General features: G+C 43.1%; 1 protein-coding gene across 2 annotated transcripts in view; it reads right to left on the bottom strand.

Annotated features, from left to right (window-relative positions):
* RPS6KA5 (ribosomal protein S6 kinase A5) overlaps nucleotides 1-22,814 on the bottom strand; it is a 1,757,411-nt gene that overhangs the window by 845,661 nt on the left and 888,936 nt on the right. For both annotated transcript variants that reach the window (XM_069637449.1, XM_069637450.1), the window contains one exon: nucleotides 18,978-19,128. In XM_069637449.1, coding sequence (XP_069493550.1) covers nucleotides 18,978-19,128 — 151 coding nt within the window. The remainder of the gene's footprint in view (nucleotides 1-18,977; nucleotides 19,129-22,814) is intronic.

Here is a 22,814-nt window from a genome sequence, read left to right as displayed (position 1 = left end):
CCCAGCTTACAAATGCTGGAATCTACAGACTGCTGAGTAACAAACCAATTGTAGCCTGCCATCTCCTATGTAATACTATTATGTATACTGTCTTACCAAACAGTGCAGAATCAGACACTGTGTGTGATGTTATTACTGGCGCTGTGGCCTTTCAAAAGGCACCAACATTAATTCTGTTTTCAGAGAACTTTCCTGATATATTTTGTATTCTGTACATTTAAACAGTGTTATCCTTGCTAGCTATCTCTTGCCTTCTTTCACTTGAGGGTTGTTCATTGTGGTGTGAGCGCAACAGGGGACAACTTTCAATTGCGCTGCGCTTACTATAGTTCATGCATGTCCGTTCATACTCCCTTGCGCACCTGAGTCAGCCCTCTCTGTACCGTAATGCGAGACAGGTGACATTACGTGCACCACTCTAAATTGGTTACATTCATGCTCTGACTAGGCCTTGTGACAATTGGCCGTGGTAGTGCATAGGGTAAGCAAGGGGTGTACAAGTGATTCAGGAGGGTGTTGAGATGCATTTCTAAACTCTTACCTGATATAAGACGCTAGGAGCATTAGACCATTTTTTTTGAGTCTTTCACTAACTTTCGAGTCCAGCCCCGATTACGGTAGTGGGTGAAAGTGCACGATCATGCAGCTGAAGCAAAAAGTGGTTCTTCTTGGGAAGTCTGTGTTAAGTCAGAAAGGGGCATGAGGCAATGAATAATTGGTTCCCACTATTCAAGTAGGTTGTGCCCTTGGCGTCAGATCAGTTTACAAACTGTGAGAATAGCTGGGGAGCGCAGGATAACATGTTGCTGATTGTCTGCTATCTAGGAGTGAGTGTGCCGCCAATGATTTCACATTCTCCCAGAAGCTCACTTTGTCTAGAGCTCTGGTTCTCTCTAGGCTGGACTATTGCAACAGCCTCTTTCTAAGTCTGCTTGCTTCTACTCTCTGCAATACTTCCAACCCTCTCTTTGGAAATACCTTCCTACTCAAACTCTTCGCTCCTCCACCTCCAACTCTCTCATGGTCTGTCGCTTCTACAAGCAACGAGTTGGCAGTACATCTCTTTCTTCGGCTGGGGCCTCACTCTGAAACAGCTTCCTGCCTCTCTGGAAGTTGAGGAGAACCATCTCTGGTTCCGGAAGTAACTCAAGACCTACCTTCATCTTTGCTTCTGCCTTCTATCTTCCTCTCACCTGCTGATTTCTTGTCTGATACTGCACTGGTCACCTGGCTACCCTGCAAATTTGGCATAGGTCCCTGCCCGCACAGTTGCACACCCGCAGTGCCTCCTTGCAACCTGCAATCTTAGTATAATGCTCTACCACCTGAGTGCAGGTTAGCGTAGACAGAGCAGCCAGGCTTATCTTAGGAGGGAGAGAGGGCTGTAGAAATAGTACAAATGAAATTGTAATACAAACGGTCCGACAAAACACTGAAACACTATGTATAGAAAAGATAAACATTTTATTAAAATACGATTAGCCCTACATTAATCTTAGGCCACATAAGTAATATTAGATTATATATAACCAGATTTATGAAAACACAACACTATGCTTTAAGGTGCAAAGGCCAACACATATAACCTTATTTAGCACACCTAACCGTAGTTATTTGGAAGTTGAAACTACTACTTACATTAAAATTACTTTGAGTAATACAAGGGTAGTAGACCGTATCAATTGCACCATGACGTTCAGTAAGAAATCACATACTAGAATGAACTTGACAATATATTTCTCTGATCTAGTGAAACTCGGATACTAGGTACAGTATAAACCAATAATTCTGATTCCGGATAACACATATTATAGGGGAGTTGGACCTTGGGGTGTAATATTCAATTACAGTTTCTTTGGAGTTCAAACATTATTGTGAGCAGATTTTGAAGAGAGCTACAAATCATTTGAATCTGGAAGTCAACCTTTCAACAAGTTCCGATTTTGGAGGACAAGGCTTGCTTGCAATGTTTTGTGGCATTGTATGTGTCCTGGGAACAAAATCAGCACCCAGTCCATGAGTATGCAGGGCCAACACAGTCAATGTCAGATATTTGACAAATTCAAAATCCATTTCCTTTTATATTGGCTTGGCCACACGTTGTTTGCCTTGTTTTGTAAAGGCCTTGCGGTAACAAAGCATCACAAATGTTCCTGAAGTTTTCGCTTGTTCCTACCCAACGTTCTTGTTATGGGCAAGTATAGCTAGTTTTGTTCTGGCCTCCATACCTTCTAAGCCGAAATGCAACCTTTTGGGCCTGTACTTTAGGCACATATGGTTATAGGTGAAAGGATCGAATCAAAAGGATCGAATGAAAAAAATGTTTGAATCAAAAGGACCGAAAACAAAAGGATCGAACATTTTTTTTAGGGGAGGTCCTTTTTAGGGGGGCCCCCCCAACCCGTTTTTGTGGTAAAAACCACTTTTCTTTACCTATACGGAAACCCCAAAAAAAATATAGAAAAAAAAAAAAATTGACCGTTTTGTTTTCGATCCTACTGCGTTGACCCTATTGCATTCGAACCTTTTGTAGTCGAAACTTTGACCGGACACCGGCACATATTATGGAACACCTCCAAATATCCAGAGTGACAATTCTGCGAGTCCCTTCATGTCTCTTGAAAGCGTTTTATCGTACACAATCTTTTCAAGTGCTTTGCATGGAGATGAACATGCACTAACTACTACTTCTTCCATTCCTCCTCCCTCGTTAAAGGTCCATGTGCACATTTGTGGAAATGTTAGTTTTCTGACAATGAGTGCACGTTGGAACAATCGTCCATCATTGAACGCCATTTCTCAAGTAGAACTTCTAAAGATCCATCACAAGATTTGGAGCTCTACCAAAGATGGTTGCTGATAGACTGACACCACTTTAAAAGGTTTTCCGAACCCTTCTTTTTACCAGCAGCTGTAATTCTTTTATTGATTGATTTGGCAACGTGCCATACATCAAATTGATGCTGAATGTGTGGAAACTGCTATCACATGGCCTCAGTGGCTATCAAGTTTATTTGCATTCCCCTGGATTTCAGATGTTCGATGGATTTAATGAAACCATGTTTCTCCATGGCCACAGACTATGTACATTCAAACACCTGCACGACAACCAAACTCATTATTTTTTTTACTTTCCATGTCTTGAAACTGGTAAGTAAAGTACTTTGCGGAAAATCCTGGATTATCACACTGTCCGTCGCCAGCTACCCAGAAACATTTGCCAGAGAATGTACTGTCCATTGACATCTGTTCGACATTACTAATAGCGGGGAATAAGAATTCCCTTTGGTATTTGTAGTATTGGGTTTTAGCAAGGAACTCAAGACCCACAAACTGACAAAAACTGGAAATCTTACTGAAAGTCGATCCGCTGAACAGTAAAGCTGCTAAACAAAGTAGATTTCCAGCAGGCACTTTGCTGAGCATCAGTTGAGCAGACCATGAACATGTATTATCGAGGTGGACACAGGTTGCATGGATTTTCATGTTGGCGCCTTGTAATGTACTTGACACATTCACCTATGGCTCCCTGCATATGTTGCCTCTTGATGTATGATCACATTTAATCATGTCTACAATCTCTAGCAGGCAGCTGTCGAACACAATGTATTTTTGCTCCTTTAATAGCCAATCGTCCGGCAGTACTGTGTTTTGTGAGTCGACAATGGTGGAGAAACATGGCAAACTGAAGTCGAGATCTTGAGCAAGTCCATCAGTCAATTGCGTTGAAGCTTCGACCTCTGTCAATTCAGGCTGTGATAATTCAGCATGAATTGGAGAAACGGGTAACATTGAATGTTTTTTTGGGAAGAACATTTTTAGCGGGTGTAGATTGTCTGAAAGGGTCGCTGAACAGTTGCAATGCATCCTCAATAACTTTATTTTCATGTGTTCGAGCTTGCACAAAGTAGCAATGGTCCATGGTAACTTTGTACAGCTCGCATGTGAGATTCCATTCCTTTTCTGGCCAGAGGACATATGCATCACTAGTCTGAATTTTTACTGTGCGATGAAGAACCTCAGATAGTAGTTGCTCCATTGTGAAATTAGTTTAGCAAGCAACATCTTTGGTTTCTTTCAATGTCTGCGTCTGTCAGTACTCACCCAGCTTCCCAGGTTCTGTTGCACATTGGATGCCTTTAGGCCAGGTAACTGTAATCCGGACTAGTCCGAGCCCAGGTCTCCTCACTTGAGGGAGATCTTTCTGTAGATTCGCCCCTCTGCTGATTCATGAATCACCAGATCAAAGGGGAAAATCAAACAAAAGAGCGGGAGCACCACACTGCTTTTATGCTTTTAAACCAAGGCTGTAAAGGAAAATGGAGAAAGATTAGATTCAAGAATACACTGAGAACATATAATAGAATGGAGATAGAATAGAATGAAGCTGGAAGACTAGCTTACTTAATGTAGATCATGCTCTCTTCTGTCCCTGGGTAGGGTATGCTAGCTCTCCAACCAGGTCTAACCTCACTAAGACGGGAGGCCGAATAAAACAGTTTAACCTCTAGTAACACACTAACAATTGAGAAGAAAGCATGTAAACAGATTAGCAGCCGTCTTCCTATAATCCAAAAAGGCAGTTCATTGGGCAGGTGTGGTTTCGTTGCCAGTCGGAAAACAAACAGAACCAGTAGACGAGGGAAGTCTGCAACAGAGCGTAAGGTCGAAGCTTCACAAGGAGTCAGGATACACAAAAGGTGTGAATAATGAACGTGACTTTAATCAGAAGCAGAGTTCGAGAGTCGGGGAACTCTTTATACAGACACCAAGGGCGAAGTATTTCGGCAGAATCGTAATGGAACGCAACATATTCAATTACACTTATGCAGCGAGCACATCCAGGGTAACCTCCATTGTTGATAAAAGGGGGCAGCAATGAAAGGGGGTGAACAAAACACATGTTTCTTCCTCTTTTGAGGGGAAGGTGCACTATCAGATGATTCACGGCCCACCAGGACCGTGGCAGCGTCTTTAAACTCCTCTTCCTTCTGGGCTTCTATCAGAATTAATAGAAAAAGATGCTCAATGTATTGCACACATACAGAACATACAATGTTGCAACTAAAAACATAAAATGACTAAAACATCCACTTAAAAACTTGCCCAAAACAAACTGGTACTTTTCTTTACCCTTGTTTTTTTGATTTGCTTCGAAACACTGGCCTTCTGTTTGCAGATCGCGACATCGAACTGCAAAAAAGTGTTTTTATATGGTTTAAATACAGCAAATTTCATTTCAACGCAAACAAACACACATATACATAGCTAAAAATAGAAACAACTTGACAGACTTGAAAAGATAGCAAAATTATTAAAATGTATTTATAATGCAATGTGATGCCCAATTTTACTTCATATATGTATACCTCTGTTCCATGTGCCTCTTCCAAGTCCACATCTGGAGTACATTCCTTGAATAGAATAATAGTTTTAAAAAAGCAAATGTCAACCGAAGTGCAAATTAAAAATTTTGATCAAACAGAGCACCTCCAAACAAAATAATTTACATAGATTGCGAACCATATACTGTTAGGTTTGTTGTCGCAACACAAATAGAACATTAGTATGGATTTTGTACGCGATTTGGTCATAAGATTCAGTTCATATTTCATCTGATAACCATCTGAGATAAAACATGGACTTGATCTGAGATCACCCTGTTAAACATAGTGATTCAAATGTTGCCCTGAAAAGTATTTTGCTTTGTAGTATGTCCTTGGTAACTGTTCTGCATAAGGGAGGAAGTGAAACGTTGGAACCAAAATTAGAAAAGTTTGAAACAGTTCACAGTTACATGCATTTTAGTCTCAACGTATATCCATTGTAGGATTTACTCTGATTCTTGCAAGTGAACTGTAAATAGAAATATCTCAAACTCTGGACCTGTTGCAAAGGAGGAAGTGATTGTAGTCAAAGTTCCAGCATCCCCCTATAACACAGCACTTGTTTTAATACAGATTAAAAAGCGAAATGAAACAGAAAAAATGCGATGCAGACGAAGGTACATTCAAACTGAAAAACTGAGATGCAGACGATGGTACACACGTAGAGACAACCATACATGCCACTTTGTGTAAATAACCAATACTATGCATAATACATTTTTCAAAGCATAACACATGCCAGAAGTTCAATCGCATACAAAGGAGTAGTACAATATAATTACTTGGTTGGCAAGCAAGGTTGATGTTGACTCCGGAAAAGTAATTGATGCAGAATCTTGCTCCTTCATTTTCAGCACAATGGAAAAAGGTAAATTAGTATTTGAAATGTGGCCTCATGCGACGCTATAACATTTCACTTTGTGAAGGTCGGTAGTGCTCACCATTGGCGAGGGTCTGAGCTTCCATCAATGTGCATCAATGTAAAGAAGGGAATGTCAACCAACAAATTTCGAAAACATAATTTCTAAGGGGCACTGTGGAAGTTTTTTTTATATCAAGGGTCACATTTAATTTATTGGTTAGAGGCTCCAGAAAGTGTGGATAGATTAAGTATACTAAGGCATTAGAACTGATATAGTTCTTAAAAAGAAAATCTTCTCTCGGCTCTGAGTAAGACTAGGAAGGAGTCGTTCGCTAGATGTCTGACTATCCCTTAATTTAATTTCACCACCATTACGATGGGTGAGCTGTTGGTCGTAGTGGAACAGTTTAAGGTAACTAGATGTAAAGGTGACCCTTGCTCATCTATGATAATCAAATCTTGCCCTCTGATCTTGCTAGATGCTATCTGCAAGCTCGTGAATACCTCCCTTACAGAGGGCCATGTCCCAGCTGACCTGAAAAAGGCATGGGTTGCTCCCATCCTAAAAGGTTTAGCAATCGAGGAGCCGCTCAATTATAGGCCCATAATGAATACAAGGTTTTTGTTGAAAAGTTTGGATCGCATTGCCTATGGCCAGATCTCTCAACATTTGAATAATTTTCCCATTCTTAACTGTCCCCAATCTGGCTTCAGACAGGGATATGGAACAGAGACTGCACTTCTGGAGTTCAAATCGAGGCTTCTGGAATGTGTCGACAAGGGTCTACCTTCTATGTTGATGTTATTAGATCTGTTGGCCGCGTTCAACTTGGTCACCCATTCCATTTTGGTGGCCAAATTGGAAGAAGTAGCCAATTTTTCCACCAGCAGCAGTTCGCTGGACTGCCTCATTCCTGGACAACAGAGAGCAGAGTTTTTTATGAGGAGGCAGAGGCCCAGTCGGTCACCGTTAAATTTGGTGTTCCGCAGAGTGCTTGTATAACCCCCTGCTTATACAATATTTTCATGGCCCTCTTTTTTGCCCTTCTGGAGAAGGAGGGGGTGGTGTTTACCAACTATGCGGACGACACACAGTGTGTCGTCCCCATTGTTCGTACTCACTCCCAGGATGAGGCTGAACTAAACAGAGTTTATTCCTTTGTTGAGAATTGGATGGTATGGGACAACTTGGCACTGAATAGGGAAAAAACAGAGTTGCTGATTGTTGGCACTCAATCGATGCTGGCCAAGCTTAGTCCTGTAACGCTCACCTGACTCCCACGGAGGCGCTGGCCTGGTTCGCGCTGCTGTGACCTCTTCTAAGGTGATGCGCAGGGTTCGGAAGACGGACTGGACCAGGCCCCCAAATCTGGCTCGTCTGGCTTGCAGAAGTATATTTCTGTAGGCGAAAATAGGGGATTAACTATCTGTGGGGTAATGCAATCAGCCTCCCACTTTCCCCTCTCACCCTCCTCGAAACCCTTCTGTGATTCCTCGTAGCGTCTCACCTTAGGGTCTGGAAGGACAAGCTCTCCATCCTGCTTCTGATGCAGGGGCGCGTTGGTATCCAGTTACTTCACTGGATTTTCGGATTGATGAGAACCAAACTTGCTTGGCTTCCAGGTAAGTTTTTTGATAAGAGGTTCCCCTTGTGTCCATGCATTAATGTACTAATGCTAGTGTATTTTTCCCCATAGGGGCCGGGGTACGGAATGCCGGGGAACAGGCACCGACCCGAGATGAGAGGTGAAATCCTTGTAGAAATCAGTTAAGTCTTTAATGAGCGTTTTTTGGTAATGTCTTTTCATTCGCTCATTAACGCTGATGTCTCTTTTTCCCCTTAGGGGCCGGGGTCCGGAAATGCCAGGATGCGGCGCGGACCCGAAATGAAGAGGGAATGAATCAACAGGTAAGTCTTAACATGGAGATTTAGCTTTCCTTATTCCCTTCTCTCTCTCACCTTTTGTTCTGGTCTTTTTCTCCCTAGGGGCTGGGCCGTGACTGCGAATCCGGATGATCGCTGCTGAACATGGAGGCGCCCAGTAAAGGTGAGTGGAATGCGGCGCTGCAGTGATCGACGCTATGAGCTTTTAAATAAAAGTCTTCCTTTTCAGGATTGTCGGCGAGATGTCTCCGGGATGCGGATTTAGCAGGTAAGGACTTTTCCTTCTTCTGTTCTCTTCTTCTCTTCCTTTGCAGGTGATCCAGGATGCTGGCAGGCGTGGCAGAAGTCAGGATGCAGGAGCAGACACGGTGAGCGTCCAGCTGCTAGATGCAGAACAACGCGAAGCACGTGTGGCTGTTCGGGTGGGGTTTAAATAGCCTTGGAAGAAGTTCCAGGTATGTATCCTTCCTCCAATCAGGTATGTATCCTTCCCCGGCCACGCCCGGATGGTAAATTAGTCCCACAGGTAAAATAGTTCCTTTCAGGCCTCAAGGAGGCCGGGATCCTGGAGCATGGTCTGCATCAGGTAAGTGCACCCAAGCACTTCCATAATGAGCCTGGCGCCTATGGCGCCAGGACACTGTCCAAAGGGCCCCTATATGGGGTTGCTGGGTCCTTCCTTGGGGACTGGATGTCCGCTTTCGGGGACGCAGGGCTTGAACCGGCTCCCCGGGAGCGGGCATCATGACAGCCCTTCCTAGAATAGTTTTCAACTTGGAGAGTTCAAGATAACGCCCCAAAAGAAAGTAAAAACTTTGGGTGTGGTCTTTGACCAGCAGCTCAATATGAAAGCCCATGTTGGGAGCCTTGTATCAGCGGCGGCCTGTTACATCAAGCTCTTGGCTCATCTTAGACCTTTTATTTCACAGGCCAACGCTGAGACAATTGCTAGAGCAATTATCGGGTCTAAAATAGATTATTGCAGTAGCCTTTTGGTTGGGCTTAGCAAAACTGATACTAAGACTACAGGTGGTACAAAACGGTGCAATCAGGGTGCTCGTGGGACTATCTCGTCGTGACCATGTATCGGCTGCTAGACGAGCATTGCACTGGCTCCCGGTGGAGGTGCTCTCTTTCATCCACTTGAGACTACCTTTAAATGTAGGCAGGGCCTAATGCCCTCATATTAGCAAGATCTCATCTGTGAAAAAATGGACAGTAGATCTCTCAGATCCAGCAACCAGAATTTCCTGATGCTTCCAGAATTAGGACCAAGAAGGTTGAAAAGGGAGCCTTCCACATTATAGCCCCAAAAGCATGAAACATGTTACCTTTAGATCTCAGATGTCAAAAAATGATTGATCGCTTTAAGAAAACACTGAAAACGTGGATGTTTGTTTGATCCTCGTTTGGCAGCTCTGCTTGAGTACTCTACTCTAGTTATTACCTCTCTGTTTTTGTTTTAATGTTTTGTCTGTGCCCTGATGCCCAAGGCTCCATGGTTTGCGCATTACAAATGTTTTAAAGTCAAGTAAATTGAAAGATTTTAAACTTCTGTTGAATCTGGCGACTATGGAAAATTGAATAATACAACATTGATGTAGATAAACACCAATACACTACTTTAAATAAATCAAGAGATGGAAGAGAATACTTATTAATGCAGACCATCGTCCTACATACAAACAAACGTAACAAATTCAACTTTCACTGCTCACCTGACCAGCCGTGTGCAGAAATTGAGTTGGGATGGCATTTGGAAGCAATTTAAGAATTCAGAGACAACATTTTTTGTGTGTACTTTGATTGTACGTACATATCGTCAGTAAAGTGCAGACTGCAGAGGCGGAATCGATTGGCCCTCGCGTCGGGCAAGATTTCCTGGGCCCTACTTTCAATTTCGTCCACTTCAACACCGCAATTTTTAATCCCATCTTCTTATTAAACCAATATCCTTCGGGAATGCATGCAGGATTGTACCTGGAGCTTTGGCGTGGCTTGCAGAAGTGCAACCCATAACGATGCATGAAGGCAGTCTTGAAAATTGCATAAGATCCGTATAAAGAAATATGTTCGATTAGCACAAATGATACTGAATGAATGTGAAAAGGAATTATAGCACAGCTTTGTCCGAAAAGTTTATTTAAAATAAAGAAAGAAAACCTGTGTAACCTAGTCGAGTGAACTCTGCAAGAACTTTATTATACAACTGATTGATATACAGTAAATCGTAATGTGTTACTCATCCGTCGAACAAACTTTCAAGCATCAAAGCAAAACATGCTCGCCAACTTGGACCACGAAACATTACATTCTACTATAATGCACAGTGATGTAATGTGGTAGTTACCGAGAAGAAAATACCTGAAATATTCGTTAATGCAAAAGTCTTTAAGATAAATGAACATTACAATCATGGGTACATTAGGTTTAAATCGACAAACTTTCAGAGCAGTGATCGATGAACATAGAGAAGTAAATAGGTGACTTACCCTAACTTGGGCGAACAAATGAGCCAATTCAGCAAGCAGAGAAACAAGTATCCGATGAACAGTATCCGGGGAACAGGTAGCTCAATGACGATATACCTTGTAGATCTCCAAGATGTTCTCAATGTAAATCTCAAGGTGTTTATAAAGGCTTACAAAAGGAGGTGTGTATGTGAATGTATGATGTGTTAGTAGACACTCTGCCTCCATGCCAATGATTGCCATCTGCCATATGCACCCATCCCTCCGCCTTGCGACCGCACAGACATAGGCATACTCGTACAGCATTTAGCGCAATAGGGCCAGGCTTCTAACACAAACAAGCTTTTGTGGGTCTTTGCTTTTTTTTTAAAGTGGCATACTTTTTTGGGCCATGAATGCCAGTTTGATGAGTTACTTCAATAAGTGGGTAGTAGTAGTGAACACTGTTGCTGAATATATATTTTTTCACAAGCACAATTTGCATCACCTTTTCATCAAAATTCTCACCTTTGGGTAATATTGAAACGGTGCCCGAAAAGGAATAATTATCAACTTGGAACTGTGTGCCACATATCCATTGGTGCCAGAGAAAATGTTATGCCGCGGTACAACCGATTACATAGGTGCCGACTGCCATTGATAATAGGGAGGAGGATGGATGGGGACAAAAGGCACGGAACACTGCTCAATGGACAAAAACATATCTTGATTGCAGGGACGGGGTCTTGAAGAGGGGAGTCTGGAGAAACTGTCTGACATGGCCATGTGGACAACATAAAATCATGGGCCCTGGAAGGAAGCTGTCACCAATTGCAAGAGAGCTCACCAGACAAGATGTAGGTCCACAACACACAAACCTGATAGCCCACAAAATGGGCGGTCGGTGAGCTAAAGAGGGCCAGTTCCTTTTTCACAGTACAAGTGTCCAACAAGTACAGAACTAGGATAACAATGCACACCTGTTTATTTGTGCATGGTCTTAGGTGCGAACTGCCATGGATACTGGGGAGGCAGGGAGGGGGATGGATGGACTGGAACATGGGAGTCTAGAGATACTGAGTTTTGGGAGGCCATGTGAACAATGGACCCTGTGCGGAAGATCCCTTAGAAGTGAACATGCTGTTCAGCAACCTGAGTGTTCCCACCCGCCCAGCCCCCATGAGAGTGCAGGGCCGGTGCAAACTGCCATTGATATTAAAGGGGGGATGGATGGGCATGAGGCGAGTGCAAAAAGGCAGGAACACTGTTGAAGGGACACACTCATGTTGATTGCAGGGGCAGGGTCTTGAAGAGGGGAGTCTGAAGGATCCCTTTGAGTTGTACATGGTGTTTGGGACCTTGATCGTTCCCACCCATCCTCCCACTACTGGAGGGGGGATACTGGAGGGGGTTTGGATGGGGATGAGGTGAGCGCAAAAGGGCACCAACCATTCGTTCATGACCCTCAAAGACGATTGAGCGTGTCCTTGACTCACTGAAAAACAAACAAATATTCATATATGATCATGGGGCAGACAAGAGTGCATGCGTGGGGCAGACTGGAGCGTGGGGGCGGACTGGAATGCATGGGTGCGTGGAGCGGACCGGAGTGTATGGAGCAGACTCGGGTACATGGAGTGGATAGGAGTGCATGGAACGGACTGGAGCGCATAGAATTGCATGACATATATAGTATGGTTTGGAATGCAGAGAACGTTTGAAAGAACATATAACCCATCATATCACACCACCACGCTTGCTCTCTCCTTTACATCACCACTCAACTAGAACACAGAGATACTATGACACCATTCAGTATAACTGTTCTCATACCAACATCTGCCGCTCACTCCACATCATTCTAACTAAACACTGCTGGCTACACACACCCCAGCCAGGCGTTCTCCTCAGGCCTAACGCAGCCACATCCGGTCTGGATAAATCCTGCCAGAACGAACACATACTTCTGATCTCTCAACCACCACACCTACCGCTAAGAAGCAGCTATTACACAAATACCGCACAAGCTGCACACATACCCGGTGCTCACACGCACCTTTTGACTCCCTCTACTCTCTCTACTGATCTGAACTTCGGTTCCCAAGGGCGTTCAACCTACCAGTGCCTTCAGACCATACCAATGTATTTTATTTAATTTGGTGATGTTGATGGCACAAGCAAACTACAAATTGTATACTTGAGGATGAAGCACAGTTTGAGAAAATCCCCTGTACTCTCCGCTGACACTGGGGAATTTTGCGCGAATGACTCGAACGACATCAGCAGATATTACTCGTGGAACACGGTATCCAAGCCTCCCATGAAGCCACCATGTAAATGAACGATAGGCCACCAGCCTATACCACCCGTGAAAAAAAAAATTCATATTTTAATTGAATGAACCTGATCAGTGTACCACCTGACTTGAAAGTGCATCGTAAATTCGATGGCATAGTTTCCCTTTTAAAAGTCACTTTCTGGAAAAATGAACTTGTGCTTTGTGGTCTGGACACTTTACAAAAGTGAACACCCATTCAAGACAGACCGGTTTGGGCCATAGACAAATAGCGATGAACACTCCGATTTCCAAAAAGCAAGAGAAATGTATTTAATTTACAGACCAAGATCATTTGTCAATGATTGATCAAAGTTAGGAGAAAGTAGGAGAAAAACATGAAATTCTAGTGGTCTCAGTGGTAAAAATCGACAACAAAATTATACTTACTCGTTACTTGGATTGCGAGGGTGAACTGTTGCACGAGGTTCATGCATAAGCACCATCATAATCCTCAACATGGACCTTGTGAGGCAGGCTGCCCTGAAGTCATGCAGCTCAGTAACGCATAGTGGTGGTGTGTCTTCTTCGGCTATGTAGGCCGAGCATCCAGAGTTTTCTTGGCAGTAGCAGTTCTCTACCTCAGTTGGGATGACCTCGCAACGATTGCAGGTACACAAGGTTGAAATGTCTTCCATGCGACTCGGCTGAGGCTCAGGTGATTCATCTTGCAAACTATGGTCCGATTCATCGTTTCTGCAGTTTTCTCTTTCCATTAGTTCCTGCTCAGACTACTCAGGCTCGTACTGCTATGGCTGTATTGTTGCCATTGTACGACAAATATTTAACCAAAATGCAAGTAAAGAGTGAAATCAGTTCTGCTACTGTAAGTAACGGTTCGCAGGGGCTTCGTACTAGGAAGATAGGTGAACAGAGCAGAAACAAGTCATAGGCGATCTAAACTAAACACAACAAAACTATTGGCAAAGAAACACCAATGTTGTCTGATCAGAAAGCGTCCGTTTATACTTCTTGGGGAAAGAGGCGTCCTGGCATTTCCATGGAGACACGTCAATAGCTTGGGCACAGAGAACGTTAAAACGAGACGTGCATTGGCGTTGTGAAAAGGGCAGAACGCGTCTAGTGATGTCAGCTTCAGGGGTGGGCGATCTGTATTCTTGCCCCAAGGGCACTTGAACTTAGGGCGATGCTACAACGGACAAGATAAGCACAAGATGGCAGTGCCCAACATGTTATTTTCGCATGTGTAAAAGTGAGGAAAACGAAGGTAAGATGCATAGGAAAATGTTCAATTACAGTATGCTTAACAGGACATGCCCAAAGAATCGGGACAATTACATTTTTGAGCGCACTTCCCCTTTAATGTACGACTCACTGTTGCATAGAATACTCTCCACAAACATGAAAAAAATATTATGTAGGTGTTGCTATGTGACACAGCGCCAGCCCTTGCTTGAAGTTTTTCAATTCAATTAAGGTAAGCTGCACTGTCAACAGCAAGCAAGGCGATGACTAACACCTTCACAGCCCAATACATTATTGCAATGTACAGCATTAACTCCCCACAGTTGTATGCTCAGTGTCAATTACATATCTATAAAACACACAAAATATTTTTGTCACCAATCCAATTGGTTTCATTAAGTTGATACTCTTAGAATATTAAATCATATTCAAAGAGTACGACTGAGCCAAAGTACATTTTACCTTATGATTTGAGCCTTGTCTTTTTGATGTTTGGTTTCCCAATGCTCTTGTAGAGGACGTCTTCTCTCAGTGACGTTGGTTACATTCATGTTCAGGTGCTCCTGGTTTCTTAGGCTTAATTCCCGGATGGTAGAACCCATGTATAGTTTATTGGATACGCAGATAATGATGTAAATCACAAATTTAGTTCTGCAATTAATCAGGTCTTCAATAACCAGTCTTTGTCTTGGGTCTCAAATATTTATACGTTTTTGAGTGCATGTTTACACGTGGAACATGGCATACCTTTATTTAAAAAAACTCAATTTATGTCCTGTTATGACATTAGTTTTTGTCAGAGGACTGACATCCCTCATGAAACTAGGACTCACGACGACCAGATAAATAATCATTCAAATCTTCATCTAGTAGTAACATATGCCAATGTTTCCTAAAGATTTTCTGTATGTCGTTGCTGTTCCTGCAATACCTGGTGATCATAAGGGTCTTATTGTCAACCTTGCATTTTTCTCTTTAGGACTGAGCAGTGTGGTCCTGTCTTACTTGTCTGCTTATTGTCTCGCATCTCCTATACACTTAGCAGTGTACCCTCTTTCTGCAAACCATTGTTGTACAATCTGTGCTTTTTCTTGATATTTCAAGTCCAAATTAGAATTTCTGCTAGCGCTCATCAATTCTCCTTTCGGTATGTTAGTCAGTATCGAGTTCTTGTGGCAACTTAATGAGTGTAGAACTGTGTTCACTTCAGTCGGTTTTCTAAAAGTGCAAGTTACAATTTTGTCTTCTCTATCTCAATGTGCAAGTCTAAATAGACGGTATGACGGGCACTCTTTTCCAGCGTTAATTCAATTCCAAACGTGTTCTGGTTCAGATAATGATTGAAACTCATTAGTTCAACTTCAGTTCCCTTCCATATGAGGAAAAAATCATCAATGAATCTGATCCAAGCGTGGATTTTATCCACAAAATCAGGATGAGTTGAAATGTGCTCAGCTTCATAGACACCCATGAACAGGTCTGCCAGTGAAGGTGCATAATTAGCACCCATAGCCACACCCTTAGTTTGGCGAAATACTACATTGCTAAACAAAAATATGTTCTACAGCGTGAAAGCCAATAATTCTTTCAGCATTTCCATTTGTAATGCAAATGAAGCTGTTTTTTGCATTATAATAGTGGTCTATTGTGGTCAGTGCTAAACTATGTTCAATAGAAGTGTGTAAGACTTTCACGTCCATAGTACACAGTAAATATTGTTTATTCCCGAGGATTTTGCTGAGCATGTCTATGACATGCATAGTGTTTCTTATGTAGGATGATATTTTGTATGCCTCAGGTCTTAATACTGTGTTCATATATATCGACATGTTTTTAGCCTTGTCTGCTGACTATGGGACATAACTCGGGGAGGGTATCAAAGGTTGTATGCACTTTGCGTAGGAAATATATGGTCAATAGTTTGGCATGGTCTATACTCAAAAAACGTTTGTCGTCCGATGCCATTTATCAACTAGATCTTTCATGGCTTTACTGATGTGGGTAACACAACTGAGATTGATTTTTTCATAACAGTCTGGTAGCGTCAAATGTTTTTCTGACATTATAATATAATCAGACTTGTTCAGAATAACATATTTCCTCTCCTGTCCGCTATCCTCATACTTTTCTAATATGTGTAATGCATTGCATTCCTGGTAGTTAAGATTCGAGGCAACGTGTCTAATTGGTTGAATTCAACCTGCTCAGTATGGTATGTCTTTGATCAATGCCTGATGGAATGAAACAAATTACTTTGTGATGGTGGCGTTACGAATTTGGATGTAGGTCTGAGCTTAGTGTCTTTCATGATTGTGCTTTCTATGCCTAATTCTTCTGTCAGTTCTATCATCGTTAGTTGTCCGGTTTCTAAGGACATGAGCAGTCTGGTATTGTACAGGTCATTGACAGTAAATGGTGTGATTTCCAGGAGAAATCTTTCATTGGCTGGTTTCCAATTGGTATGGAATTTCTTTTTTAGTTTTCTCACAAATGTATATGTGTCCATTTGTACCCGAGTGAGGTCACGGTCTACTGACGGGGCAAAGGACAGTCCCTTGTTGAGCACTTGTGTTCTTATGCATCTAATACTTTATTTGAAAGATTCATAACTAAATCAGTTTATTGTTCCATATGTGGTTTCATCTTTCTCTCTCCTGGTGTTCTCATCCCTGTTCTTCTTTCTTCTCCACCAATTGGGGTTGCCCTTATCTCTGTTGCCTCTGTAGTGTTTGCTACTGTTGTCATATCTGTCTGTAAGGGATCTTGAAAGTGTACCTGTTTGAAGGGAGGGCGATTTCCCTTGCCATACCTCTGTATCTGGTCCTAAAAAAACATCCTGCCTGCTTGGGCACCAGCAGTACCAGTTGTCTGCAGGACTAGATTTCTCTATCACTACCTGTATCGGAAATTGCAGGGGAGGTCTATGGCATGCTCTCCCTCGATTGACTATCTATTGTTTCGTCATACTTCGGCTGGAAGATATAAACCCTATGCAGTCAATAGTCTTTATCGTCTCGTGACGCTTTCCTGGCTTTGCGTAGTTTTACCTCACCCTGATGCCGTTTTATAATTCTATACAGTTTTTTAAAATTATTTTGCTTAGTTGCTTTACAAATGGAAATGCTGAAACAATTGTTTGTCTTTCATGCTGCAGAACATATTTTTGTTTAACAATGTAGTATATAGGGAAACTAAGGGTGTAGACATGGGTGCTAGTTATGCACCTTCACTGGAGAACCTGCTTATGGGTGTCTATGATGCTGAGCACTTTTCCATCACTCCGATTAAAATCCACACTTGACACAAACTCATAACAGGACAGAAATTGAGTTTTTTTTTAATATAAATGTATCACATGTACTATGTGTAAACATGTACTCAACAATGTAAAAATATTTGAGACCCAAGACAAAGATTGGTTATTGAAGACCTGATTAATTGAAGAACTAAATTTGTGATTTACATCATTATATGCGTATGCAATAAATGATGTGTGTTCTTCCATCCGGGAATTACGCATAGCAATCCGGGAGCACCTGAACATGAATGTGACCAACGCCATTGAGAGGAGACGTCCTCTACAAGAGCATTGGGCAACCAAACATCAAATGGACAAGGATCAATCATAAGGGTGCATGTACTGTAGCTCAATCATAAGGTTGCATGTACTGTTCGAGTATGATTTAATATTCTAAGAGTATCAACTTAATTTCTCCACAAACATGGTCTCCAACTTTCTCACCTCAGCTCACCATAGTAAGCTCCCCTGTAAACTCAGCTAGCTTGATCTTGCTGCTGCCTATGAGTCTGCAGATCATAGCTTTCTACTCTAGACTCCCACGGCACTTACAAAACAATGTTCTTATTTGTATCACCATACCATACCTTCATCTCTTAGAACTCAAGCCCCTCTGTCACCTGCCTCTCGGTAAGAGTCCCATAAATGTCAGTTCTCTGATATTTCTCTCAGAAATCTACTTTAGCTTCCCAAATCACCTTTTGCTTAACGATACTCAAATGAATTCCTCTACTTCACCAGAGCATTATATTTATAGGACAACTGCCTTTTTGACATTCCTTACTGGATGTAACAACTTTGTGTGATGCGCCTTATAAAACAAAGTGATCTGTCTCTTGTCTTCAATCACACTGCCCCCTCTCCTCGACAAAGCCCTTTCCCTCATTAACTAACCTCAATCGACTGAGCTTATAATTTGGCGGTTCTCTGACAGTAACACTTAGTGGTCGCATCTGCAGCTGGTCTGGGAAATCCGTAAAACGTCCACAAATAGGTTACTACCTCACGTTATACTACACCACTTAACCCCTAATGTCCTTTAAGGTCATTAACAGACTGGACCACTGCTACAACATCATCATAGACCTATGTTGTATCTCTAAACAAAATGCTTAGCTCTGCTCCCATCTACAATATTATGTTCTTCACCCATTGCCCTTGGCTGGCTATCCATGGAAAACTATTCCTTTTTGTAACAAAACCTTCTCTTTGGTTCTAAATTAGTTCATAGGCTCAACCTAGCTACCTTGTCCCACTCTCTTCCCTATATTATTTGCTCCTCACCACAACTGTCCAACCTGTATTTTTGTTCCTCATGCCTCCTTGCGCCTAACCACTAGACATCTTTACTCCACAGGTATCTGAACTGTCCCACCATAAGCAGCTTCAAGAGAACACTAGAGAATGACCTTCCATCCCTGTAGTGATCCCTCGACTACACTCATCATCCCTCTCCAAGCTGTGTCTGAAGACAACCACGTATCTTACATTAACAGATAAGGAGCAGTAATCAAGGAAACTATGCAAATACATAAAGAATTCAACACCTTTTACCTGGAAAAAGGGATGCTTTTTCACTTCATCTGGCCCACTTGGTCCAGAGCCTAGCCTTTTCTTTGGATCCTTTATTAAAAGACACTGGATTAGATCTTTAGCAGTAGCACCCATTCGAGATGGATAAATGGGATTACCTTTTAAGATTCTCCTACAAGCAAGGAACAGATAGAGTTTTAAAGTATATCAATAATAAACAATCATTTACATTTCTGCAAGCCACCAAAAACCTTTTTAGAATATAGTCACCTGCTCTTTCAGTCAGGATTTCTAAACCCCATGAATGCTTGCTACAAACAGTAGGAAAGGTTAGGTTTACGATAGCCTAGCAGGCATTTAAATTATGCTATTTTATATGCATGTTTTTCTATACCACTAACAGCTGTACTAATTTGGTAGAATACTGGCCACCAATAACATCTCTACACAAATATGTGTCAAAAAGGCCTATGACAGTGGTACAGTTTCAGACCCTTTATACACAATCACAACTTGTCACCATTTGATGTCTATTTCAAAAAGCATTAAGGGATATTCAATAGAAATGTCAGGAGACTTATTACTAGGGGAAAAAGTTTAGTCTCTTAAATGCAAATATTTATGATTTGTTACAGGTGGGCATCATTGCATTACTTTTCAATGCTGAACACTCCCACCCAGCACATAACCCTGATCACTTGTGTATCGTCCTCAGACCGCTCAGCTGCCTTCGACACAGTTGATCACCAAATACTCCTTTCCTTCTTTGTCCGACAGGATGGGTTTCTCTGGAACCGTTCTAAAATGGGTTGCATCTTACTTTTCTGGTAGGCATCAGGTCGTACAGAACGGCTCATTCAGGTCCAACAGACTCCCAGTTATGTGTGGGGTCCCCCAATGTTCCATTCCCTCCCCAAACATCCTCAGTCTATACATGGAACACTTGATGACTCTGCTAAAGGACCACAACATAGCCATAGATCAGTATGCTGATAGTCTGCGGTATCTTAGGGTCAGTGGCCCCAGGACATTGCTGGCGTCCGTGAATGTCTGGCTACATGGATGTGAAATGCTTACCTCAAACAGAACCTGACCAAGACCAAATTTGTCCTAATCGGTCTCCCCACCAAACAACATCTTGTGCAACAATAGCTGATCACATGTGCCTGTAAGGATTCACCCCTTAGCTGTTAAACCCAGCTACATCCCTGGGCTTCATTGCTGACAGTAGCCTTTCCATCCAAAAGCACGTAGCCAAAAAGTCAAAGACTGCATAGGTACAGATCTACACACACAGCAAAATCAAATCCTTCATTCCCCCGAACAAATTCCGTATGGTGGTCCAACACCTCTTTATCTCATAAATGGGGGAAATGCCTTCATTACTGGGCTTCCAGCCAAACACCTGGCCCCCAAGTAGTCCACCACGCTGCACCCTGCCTAATTAAAGGTGCCTGCAAACTTCGACAGTATCTCACCAACACTGTGTACGCTTCACTGGTTCCCCCCGCCACCATGAATATATTCAAAACTGTATGCATTGCCTACAAAGCAGTCTCAACAGAACACCAAAATACTTGGCAGCAGAACTCCACACCTCTGGGGAGACTCACACCTCAAGTAACAAAACCATCAAAAGGTTGGAGTCAGTCATTCCAAGATGGCCGCTGAGTGAGGACGTGTCTTTAGTCCTCCGTCGGGGCATATCAATACAGCGCGCCATTCATGCGTTCATAAGCAGCTTCTGGATATCAAGCGAACAGCCCGGCATGCCCAGGAAGCGATCCCCCAGCCGTTCTCGAAAAGGAGAAAGATTAACACCCCCCTGAGTAGCCAGGTGAAGGTGCAGAGGAAGAGTGAGAGAAAGGGTGCTGCGCAGCACCGCACCAAATTCCACGTCCCCTGAGCCCCGTGGGAGAGGTGCTACGGATACATTAAACAGGCAGCCCGGCAGACCCAGGAAGCGGACCCCAGTGCTGGCCGAATCTGAGAAGGAGCAACTCACCTTGGTGCGTTGCAACTCACCCTTTCTCCATTTGCAGAAGAATATTCCTACGGGCCAAGCAAACGAAGCTAGGTGGGCCAGTCCAGGCCGTCATCTCGGCACTACGCGTCACATTGGTGGAGACCGCAGCTGTCCAGTTCAGATCGATGCCCCTGTGGGAGCCAGGTGAGCGTAACAGAACGCAAAGCCTACCCACAAATTCCCACCTGGACGTTATGGATACCTCAGAAACTGACCAATTGGCCCAATTACCAGGGGAACTGAGGGCTGAAGTGCATACCGCCCCCGTCAAGAAACCAATGCTCTTAGGAGAGAACTGATTTTGTCAAAGGAGCGAACTGATGACCTTGATAGGTAACTACTGCAAAGCCAGGCTGGACAAGCACCCCTACCAGGTCCCGGGGGAAATCCAGCTCCTGTGTCATCGAGTAACCCTGTGCAAATAAACCTACCAGGAAATATTCCATTAGCTCCACCCGAACGCTTTGCTGGAGATCCCAAAAGATTTGTTGTGTTTATGAACCAATGCCGCTTGCACTTTTTATGCAGACCTGGAGCCTTCCCAAACGATCAAGCCAAGGTAGCCTTCGTATTGTCACATCTCAGCAGCAGTGCAGCTGATTGGTCAATTCCACTAGTTACTCAGGATGACCCAATTCTTCGGGATTTTCAGGGCTTTCAAATGAGCATGGAAAGACTATTTGCCCGGCACGCCCAAGGACAGGCCCTGGATAACGAACTTTTGTCCCTACGACAGGGTAACCAGGACCTTCTATCCTACATCGCAACCTTTAATAGGTTGATAGTGGAAACTGGATGGCCTGAGGTAAAACGAATCACGTTATTTCATCGAGGGCTTCGAGGAGAACTCACGGATGTCTTGGCTCAAGTCGTGAACCTACCTCAAGACTGCGCTGAATATATAGACTTAGTGGTCCAGTTAGATCACAGACTTCAGAACAGAAAGGCTGATTGAGCCAAGTTTGAGAATCGGGTGTTGGTCAAAACCCACGCTAACCCCAAAGGAGCAGATGCTTCAGAACCCATGCAAATCGGAGGGGTTAAAGGTCCCTTAACCCAGAAGGAAAGGGAAAGGAGGAGACAGCAAATGAAATTGTGTCTATATTGTGGAACTTCTGGGCATTTTCTACGGGATTGCCCTGTAAAACCACCCAAGAAGGTGGTAGGATGGTAGGAACTGCTGATAAAAGCCATATGGAGTCAGACTCGGGAAACGACCATGGCCGACAAGCGTAGAGGTCCACTTGCCGAGCTTGAAGGATACTCAGACCTCGCATTTCATCATACCAATGGTCCTCGTAGATCTAAGGCAGCCATCGCGTATGCACGCAGTAAGGGCATACATTGACAGCTGGGCCATAGGAAACTATGTGGACTACGAATTGGCTTCCAGGATGAATCTACCTCTCTGCCGAAAAACCACCTCAGATGTCATCACCACAGTCGATGGAACTGAAATTGCCTCTGAGCCTGTAACTCATTCCACAGCAGAGATGACACTATTGGGTCAGGATGGGCATCGAGAGACTATTGTGTTTGATCTAATCAAAGCCCCACAGTTCCAAATAATACTGGGGATACCTTGGTTGGAAACACACAATCCTTGTATTGATTGGCGAGAGAAGAGAATAACCTTCCCGGATTGTGCACAAACCTGTTACGCAAAGAAAAATCTGAACGCAGGACTGGCCACAGTGACCACAGCAGTCGTGCAACTACCTCCAGAATACCAAGAATTCCAGGATGTGTTCCAAAAAGAACAGGCAAACACCTTACCACCTCACAGATCGTACGATTGTCAAATCGATCTCATACCCGGTGCACAACCCCCT

Source organism: Ambystoma mexicanum, chromosome 14 (assembly GCF_040938575.1).
Source record: "Ambystoma mexicanum isolate Mex_15411 chromosome 14, UKY_AmexF1_1, whole genome shotgun sequence".
NCBI classification, from domain to species: Eukaryota; Metazoa; Chordata; class Amphibia; order Caudata; family Ambystomatidae; genus Ambystoma; species Ambystoma mexicanum.
This window is presented reverse-complemented; position numbering and strand designations above follow the sequence as displayed.